This window comes from Humulus lupulus, chromosome X (assembly GCF_963169125.1).
Source record: "Humulus lupulus chromosome X, drHumLupu1.1, whole genome shotgun sequence".
Taxonomy (NCBI): domain Eukaryota; kingdom Viridiplantae; phylum Streptophyta; class Magnoliopsida; order Rosales; family Cannabaceae; genus Humulus; species Humulus lupulus.
In genome coordinates this window covers 121,252,269-121,261,179 of record NC_084802.1, presented here as the reverse complement: position 1 = coordinate 121,261,179, position 8,911 = coordinate 121,252,269, and the positions used below count along the sequence as shown (strand labels likewise).

The 8,911-nt window shown below is 34.9% G+C and overlaps 2 protein-coding genes across 5 annotated transcripts; one reads left to right on the top strand and one right to left on the bottom strand.

Annotated features, from left to right (window-relative positions):
• Positions 1-279: 279 nt before the first annotated feature.
• On the top strand, positions 280-2,661 carry LOC133804612 (uncharacterized). The gene is made up of 4 exons (XM_062242758.1): positions 280-473; positions 1,265-1,370; positions 1,668-1,722; positions 2,485-2,661. Exons 1-3 carry the CDS (start codon positions 361-363, stop codon positions 1,686-1,688), a joined length of 240 nt encoding a protein of 79 aa, XP_062098742.1. The 5' UTR covers positions 280-360; the 3' UTR covers positions 1,689-1,722; positions 2,485-2,661.
• A 1,327-nt stretch (positions 2,662-3,988) lies between these two features.
• Positions 3,989-8,585, bottom strand: LOC133803146 (protein NPGR1). Of its 4 annotated transcripts, none has more exons than XM_062241106.1 (6): positions 8,438-8,585; positions 7,626-7,945; positions 7,230-7,488; positions 5,813-7,044; positions 4,742-4,889; positions 3,989-4,617 (listed from the first exon to the last, which is right to left on the bottom strand). In XM_062241106.1, the coding sequence occupies exons 2-6, from the start codon at positions 7,815-7,817 to the stop codon at positions 4,307-4,309; spliced, it is 2,142 nt and encodes a 713-aa protein (XP_062097090.1). In that variant the 5' UTR covers positions 7,818-7,945; positions 8,438-8,585; the 3' UTR covers positions 3,989-4,306. The 4 variants fall into 4 exon arrangements, with proteins under 4 accessions (XP_062097090.1, XP_062097089.1, XP_062097093.1 ...); XM_062241105.1 differs by having other exon boundaries at positions 8,442-8,585; XM_062241109.1 differs by lacking the exon at positions 8,438-8,585 and adding an exon at positions 8,360-8,377.
• Between the last annotated feature and the right edge of the window lie 326 nt (positions 8,586-8,911).

The following is an 8,911-nucleotide window of genomic DNA, read 5'->3' as shown; positions in this document are numbered from 1 at the left end:
AAGTACAACCATCTTAAAAGATTATTGACTTTTGCCACTAACTCTCCTAAAATTTATAATTATATTAATTATGGGGTTAAGAAGCAGCAGGAGTGAATTAGCATTAATCTAATCTTTAAGCCATGCCTTAACATGAGAAACTAATTAGGGCATTAATAGTTTCAATAGCAAAACGACTACAAAAGAAGGGGAATATTAATACAAAGAAACGACAACCACAAGAGAATAAAGAACTTTATGACGTGGGGTGTACTTAAAGAACTTTATACGTACCCCCAAAGTCAAACAGGGGTTAAGAAGAAGAAGAAGAAGAAGAAGAAGAAGGAATACCCAGAGAGAGAGAGAGAGAGAGAGAGAGGTATGGGGCAGTGCGTGTCTTGCTTAGACGAAGAAAAAAATCAACGAAGGAAAGAAGGGGAAAGGTTAGCCGCCGCTGAAGTCCGTGCCAGAGCTGCCGAAGCTGCTGAAAAACGGTCTCTCTCCCTCTAATTATATTTCCTATTTTAATCAATTCTTTCTTCATTAATCAAATTTGTTAATCAATGATCATTTTTTTAAAAACATAAAATTCAAATCCTTTTCTGTAGTCTCACCATAGATGTTAACCAAAAGGGTCGATGACTTTGCCCAATTTAGGGATTTTGATATTTATATATTGCTGGTATATGAGTTTTGTAGAACATATTATTTCATTTTCTAGCCATCGATCGTTCATAATCATGGTTGATTATTTCTTCACTGGATTCATGACAAAATTTTAGTACATGAAACTGTTTCCTATAATCCCAGTTATCTGTCTATAAGGTCAATGATGATAGTAATGATTTCAAAACACTGAGGATCTTTACAAGCAATGGATCATTGTTTTGGCTTTTCGAATTTGGTGCATTTTTTATGCATTTTCATTTTCTTTTTAATATCTTTATCCTAATTTATTTGATGCATTTTCGGAATTTGGATACATCATTTAAGTACAGTTTAAAATGCTTCTGCCTACTTAAGTTTAAGACTGCTCCTTTTTGCAACTCTTTTTTGGGGTAGCCTTAAGAAAAAACTACAACATATAAGTGCCAAGTCTTAAATGCAAAGATAAAAATAAAAATAAAAATAAAATGGGCGGTCTTTCTGTCAACATGTTGTTGTGACTGGACTTTGCTGTAAGCATTTCTTTTAACGGTGAAAAATGGTGGAGTAGATGTAATTGTTTATTTATGTTGTGAATTTTTACCCTTTCTTTTTTTTTTTAAAAAAATCATAACTTCAGGCAAGAGCAATTTGAAAAATCTGCAGCAGGAAGAGCTGCACGTGCACAGCAACAGGGTCTTGCAAAGCAAGCATTAAATACTAACAAAGGGGAACCGGTATTAAAGGTTTTACTTCTTGCACTTATATTTCTAATGTTTTATGTTTTAGCTCCGAAGGCCTTAGCAGTTGCAAACTCTGTTATATTGCATTGATACAAATAACAAATTATGCGTATGATATATCTTAACTAAGATCTTGCCATTGATATAGAGAAGAAAAAAAAAGCTATGATTTTGATATGCCTAATAATACTTGCACTTTCCCATTCAAAAAAAAATAATACTTGCACTTTTAGTCAAGTTTGAGGAAGGCAGATGCTCTCAGTTTTAACTTTTTTTGTTGGTTTGTGTTGTAAAATGCAGTGGCAAATGGGTGGGTCTTAAGTATTGTTTCTGTCCAGTTCAACAACTGCTTATTGTAAGTTATAGAATATTTTTTCTACCTTATTGAATATAATTACTCTATGATTAGACATTTATGTATGCTATATATATATATATGGAGATTTTACTACAGGGGCTTCAAAAATAGCCCCACTGGTGGATTCTAGTGTATTTCTGATCCGTGAACAGTTTTCGGCTCGATATTTTTTATGATCGTATATTTTGTAGTTATTTATAGCATCCTGCAAATTTTCAAAAAAATTCTGAATAATTTACAGTGCCGAAAATTTGTTGCACACGTCTTTTTTATACGCGTGGAAAACAATAACTACAAAATATACGGTTATAAAAAAAAATCGCGTCGAAAACTGTTCACGGGTGAGGAATACACTAGAGCCCCACCGGTGGGGCTTCTTAGAATTTCCATATATATATATATATATATTAATTGAGTTATGTGAATTTTTGTCTCAAATAAATTCATCATGCATTTATATCATAGATGAGATGTACTGTGTGAACAATAGATTTGCTGTTTTATCACTTTTAGCAAATGGTTGTTTAGTTTGTCAGAGGGTCTCTCAGCATGAAAAACATGGCAGAAAAAATTTGCATACACAATATGCACCATCAAAAGCAAAAATTTGATCAAGTTATGTATTATCATATTATGTGGCATTGAAAGAGTTGGAATGGTGTTTGGTGTATTATTATTTTTTTTTTTTGAAAGGTTGTTTGGTTTATTTTGGAATGGTATTATTTTACTAATGGGATTGGTGTTGTTGTGTGGTTGCAGTGATTCAACATAAGATTCAATCTTGTTCTCTGCACTGCCGCCTCAGCGATTCATACCTCTATCTAAACATAAGGGGGCAATAAATATTTATTTTGTAAATTAATAATGATGTTTGTAATTAAATTTCTTTATTAAGACCAATGCTGAGGCTGCAATGTACTTTATCTTTTCTGCGTCTCCAATAACTTTGGACTGTCTAAAAATGGGAAAATAGCATATAAACTCCTAAAAAAGAAGTCATCCACATCCACGAGTGACTGGTGGGTACCAGTGGCTGATTTTGGCAATAGGTTTTTAATTCAACAGGTTTTCTTTCCAATAACTTACAGACTAGGCCATCTCTTTTAAGAAAGATTTGATTATGCAACCGGTTAAAAAAGGACACCTGAGATACTTGGCAGTTGGCACCACCCATCCAACCACTTAAAAAAGAATAATCTATATGACATGTTGTTGAGGCACATTTTATAACACACGTGACGTTGCATTCTTTCTTTCTTTTGTTGAAATATATGATTATTCAACTAGTTAATTTTCATCATTCAAGTCTCAATCTATATTAGAACCTCAAATTTAAGATTTGCCTGATCCTGATATTGGAGAGTTTCCAGTAGAGCAGGAAGGCTTAGCTCAAAGACTTGAAAGACCTTGTTGGAAGAAATTGATCAAAGTCAAGGCTTGATAAGTAAAGGAGTGATATGGTGAAGGCTTATGCTATAGCCATGCTATCTTCACTTTCTACACATTTTAATCGTATAGATCTCAAAAAACGAAACCAAAATTAAAAAGAAAAACCCTCAAACTGAAAATTGAGTGAAAACGTATGTCTCACTAAAGCTTTTATCAAATTTTACAAAAAATAATGCACATAACGATGCTTAGTGATGGTCGTGTTAAAACAAATTAATTTTAGAGTCAAAACAATGCTCATAACGATGGTTCCACGAAAAACTTGATCTTAAAGGCTAAAACAATGCTATTAACGATGGTTTACGAAAAACTTGATTTTAGAAGCCAAAATGACGGTTTAATTAAACTTTATTTTAGAGACCAAATTTTCATGGGATTATTACAAACTATCGTTAAGCATCGTCTTTACTTGCTTGAAAATCTACATATTCAAATTTGAAAAACTCGCAATCAAAATCAATAAATCAAGCACAAATATATTTCAAATCTTTAAATTAGAATTTTAAGTGAATATTTTGGCAGGTTTAAGTTTTGAATTGGATTTTTAATCATTAAAAAATTGGTGTTAATGGTGGTTGGCGTTAATGTTGGTGCTGTTTTGCTGCTGTCTGTAGAGAAAGATTAGAAACCAAGAGAGAACAGAAACCAAAAAAGAGAGGGGAATAAAGTTATAGGAGGGGAACTTTACTCATTTGAAGGAGAAAGCATACGTTTCCAATAATTAGAAAAGGAAAAAAAAATCAATTTAATTTTCAAGTCAAGCTAAATAAGCAGAACGAATGAAGCAAATAAAACCGCTACTAAAGGGAGACTCTGAGCTCAACAAAATTTTGATTAAAAGAACAAAAACTAAAAGCTACACAGAAAAGCATCCAGGACTGATTAAAAGCTATACATTTCAATCAAAATGAATCAAATGGCAAGCAAAGGTGTGCGTAAAATCCAAGTACATTGTGACTCAAAAGCTACTGAGAGGTAGCCAGGGCTACTATACAATCATAATAAAAGGAATGACACTCCTTACAAAAGTGAATGGAGCAAGACTAAAATTCATATTTCAGAAAATCCAATCTAATGAACTCTCCCCTCGTTATAACATTTGAACGTTTAAAGTTAGCTAGGAAACCCAACATCATGCAATGCTTTGCACTGGAGCTGACATTTTTAGCTCATGGGCAGCTTGAAAGAACTCCGCTGCTTGTTGCAATAACCCTTCAGATTTCGAAAGCAATCCGAGGTTCAACCATGCTTCGTGGTTCGTCGGTTCTAATCGTAGAGCATTCATCAAAAAACTTCTAGCAATCGGGAATGATTGGCTACCCAGTTTCATCAACACTTTGGCAGTAGAAACTATACTTGGAACATAATCCGGCTGTATTGACAAGGAGAGTGAGAATGAAATAAGAGCTTCCTTGTATTGTGATTGTGTCTCAAACAACATACCTGAAATTTGAGATGCACAATTATTACAATCAGAGTTTATTGCTAATGGCGCTCCCCAATATCGGTTTCTATTTACAGAATGTAACCTGGTTGAAAGGACTAAATAACAGGGAAAGAATCCTACCCGTTGTATGCCAACTACTGGGAGAATAAAACTCGATTAACTTGGCTTTGTCAACACATATTTTTGCATCAGACCACAAACCGAGATTTGTATAAATGGTAGCTAAATCCTGCCAGGCTTCAGTTTCCAACTTTCTTTCTGCTAATGCCTGAAGAAGTTGGAGAAGAATTTTCAGGTAAAATGTTACACTACTGTATGGAGTATGGAAATATTCTGTAAGAACTTTGCTCAGAGCATAGTATAAAGTAGTTTTCCAAATATTCCCACTCCTACTTAAACCAATGAGAAAAGAAAGTGAAAACAAAATGACTTTTAGCAACTCATTATCTTGTACCAAAGACTATTGAGTACGAGCTGCTTCTTTTGAAGGAAAAGTAAAAATATTGACAAATTTAAGAATGGGCAGGAAAGTTTTACTATTTACAGAAAAATGTAATAGACCTCCAATACGGTATACCTATGCTAGGAGATACTGAAATTAAGGGGCAGATTAGGGAAGGATATTTATGGAGATTGCTGATTGTAGTTTCCTGTTTTATCTATTTTATATTGTTTAGTTACCTGTTTTGATTTCTGGTTTTGTTTGGAAGGTTTCGGGGATTAAATAGGATTAGATGGGAAGGGTTATGACATGCTGAATTGATGTAATTGAGCCTTGGTTTACAACCAGAAAAATAACTAGGAAACAAAGGGAAAAACTTTATAGAAATACCAGAAAAATAAAGAAACAGTTCCAGGATATTCAAGAGACCTGGTTTCTCTCCAGTCTAGGGCTCAATTACATCAATTCCAGCATGCCCTAACCCTTCCCATCTAATTTAATCCCCTAAACTTTCCAAACAAAACCAGAAATCAAAACAGGTAACTAAACAATATAAAATAGATAAAACAGGAAACTACAATCAGCAATCTCCATAAATATCCTTCCCAAATCTGCCCCTTAATTTCAGTATCTCCTAGTATAGGTATACCGTATTGGAGGTCTATCAAAGTGGTTTACTGAAACCATGTCTATACTTCGTTTTAAGTTGCTTGGATTAATAAACACATAAGATAATAGGAGATACACACCTCGGAATGTAAGTTCTGCACTTGCTGAAACTTCTTAGCTTGAACCTCCCTTTGTGCTTGAACCAGAGCTAGCAAAAGTCTGTAGGTTTCTATTGCTTGTTTGGGTTGCTCCTGAGCAACTTGAAGCACAGCTTTCAATCTGAGAAGTTCTAATTGGTCCGTTTTCGCAGCCTCATCTAAAGCGAAATCAACTATGTTTTCAGCATCCTTGAACTGCTGCTTTGCAGAAACAATGAGGGCTAATAGCTTCCACCCGCGTCCAGTGCTGCCAGCCACTATATCAGTATAAGCCATTGCATTATCAAAAGCAGCCTCCAGATTCCTTTGCACTGCATTTTCCAGGCTAAGGCTAAATAACACTTCAGGATCATTCTTCTCATTAAGAACCGCATGGTTTAAAGAGTTCAAAGACTCCCTTTGAAGAACAAGTCTTTCGGAATCTGACACACAAGCTCTGGCTGCACTGCCATAACAAACCCCTAGGAAGTTATGGGCTTGGCCCCTGAAATGTTCATATTGATTATTGGCCACATTGATTGCTTTACTAGAAAACTGAATCCCTTCTTTCGCATGAATTGGATCTTGGGAACACAGCTTTGCTCCTAAGAGGAAAGAAGGAAAGTGGGGCATTTGCTTTGCTTCAGAATTGCCTGCAACCTTTTTCAAAAGGTTTATAGCCACTTCCTCCTGGCCTGCGGCACTATAACATAGAGCAAGAAAGTACCATCTCTCGGCTCGGTTATAGATTCCAGGAAGAATCTGTTCAACATGATCTGCTAATAGTTCAAATTGTCCAGAAACAGAAAGGGCATAAGTCAGGTGATCCATGATTTCTTGATCCCATTTTATTTCAAGAGATGACACCTTTCTCATGAGTATCAATAACAAAATGATTGCTTCCTCTACACTGTTTTTAGGAGTAGTTGGACCCCATACTTGATACTGAAGAGGAAGGTTTGTTTCAACACCGCCATAGAGTAATGTAGACGCCAAGTTTTTCTGTACAGCAGCCAACCTCTCCGGATCCAAGTTCCATGGCTTGACCAGAGCCCTGCGATATGCTGTAATAGCATTGTCAAGAAAACCTGCCTTTGTCCAGAGATTTGGAAGCAACTCTAAAGCTTTATGAAACATGTCCTGCAATTTGAAGTCTTCACCAATGCCCTCAGGCATTCCAATAGGCAGTGCCGATTCAACTGTGTCAAGAATTATTTTACACTCGTTTGCAGCATCTGATGATTGAGAAAAGAATCAGAACCAACTTTATACTAGTATAGTAATCAACACATTCATTCTTATAAGAGGTAGTTGTGTCTTGGAAAAATTCCAAAGAACCTAAATAATCTTCTTAACTCTAAACATATAATTTTGTGTTCAAAGGTCTAAAAGAAAACCGCCCTAAGAGAAATGTTCATACCTACATATCTTCCGAGATCCTCCAATGATCTTGCCTTGAGTAATATTGCTTCAACAAGGAGGCTAACGGAGTGCATTGACATTATACCAGCAGGCACAACATCACCTTTAGAACGAGGCTTTCTCAGCCTAGTTCTTTCAACAATAGCCTTGGTCATCCTTGGAGTTAAACCTTTTATGTCAATGCCCTGAAATACTTGAAGGGCAGCATCAAAATTTCCTCTCTGATATTCAAGCCTCCCTAACAAAGCCCTGGCTTCCTGTAATGCGTTCAGATAATGTAAGGTCAACCTTTCAAGTAAGAGTTCATCAAAGAGCACCAAACTCACCAAAAGCTAGTTAGTTTCACTGTAGAAATTAGAACTTCAGAAAGTTTAGGATAGTGAAGAAGACTCACCTCATAATTTAATGAAAGAGCTTCTTTTAGAGTTGATTCAGCTTCATCCACTTGAATGTCTTCAAATTTTGATTCCCAGTCTCCAGTTCTTGATGAAAGGCCACTCGCCGAGAAGTCTCTTGTGGCAAGTGACTCCGGTGACTGAGGTGGCTCTTCCAATTTAAATTGCTCCCCGGAACAAGCACACAACATCTTCTCTCAAAAACTTGGTGCTTAGCTACTAGGATTTATTTATTTTATTTTTCAGAAATTAAGGGCAAATGAAATCACTTCTCATATATCTTTCACATGGGACACCTGGTGTTCAGTTGAAACAAGTCCTGTCACAAAAACCACATTTCTTTTTACAGACTATAATGCAATAAACAAGTAATATAAGTTATCCCATTGAAGCAAAGCAAAGAAAACTATAATTATCCCACATGTAGATAACTTGCAGAGATGGAATACTCAAATGTCACATGTGTCACTAATATCTTCTTATAAAAAGATGAAGGACCCAGAAAAGCTTTTGCTCTTAGAAAGCTAGTTTCAAATTAGTAGAACAAACTCTTTTAAAAATCATGTTTATAGCATGAAGCAACAACAGAGATCCAAAAAAGTAGAAAAATCCAATGCAAACGAAAGAGACCATACAATAAGAAATACACACAAGTAAGGATATTACTATTATTATGAAATTTTTGTAAGCAGTCTGAAAAGAAAACGAGAAGAACAAGAAGACGATAAATTACAGAGTTGAAAATGACGAAGAAACAATGGTATATGATAAGGGCGAGACAAACAAGGAGAAGAGAGAGCTTTGGACTTACCCACCTGAAAAGGAAAGGAAAAAAGGAACCCAGAATCCAAAAACGCGATTTGTGAAGAAGTCGTCGAGACCATGAAAGCTACCTCTCGTTTCAAGTCTCTGTTGTCTGGGTTTTGGGTTTTTTAAATTTGGAATCTTTCTTCTAGCTCAACAAATATAATGCCATTAGAAGGAAAAAAAATTAAAAAGAAAGATATTTTTTTTTTTGATAATAGTATATACAGTCTATATTTTGTTACAGTCTTTAATTTTTACTGTTAAGATCGATTATAATATTTAAGCGTACTTAATTAAATTAATATTCGTATGAAAAAATAATTAATATTTGTAGCTAAAGTAAAAAATTAAAATATATCAATTTAAGAAATATTTTCGGCAAAAATACTTCAGTTATAAGTAAATTTTCATGACATGTGGTAGACTTAACAGCAAAATAAAGATCTGCACTAATGCACTAAACTCTACTAAAACATTG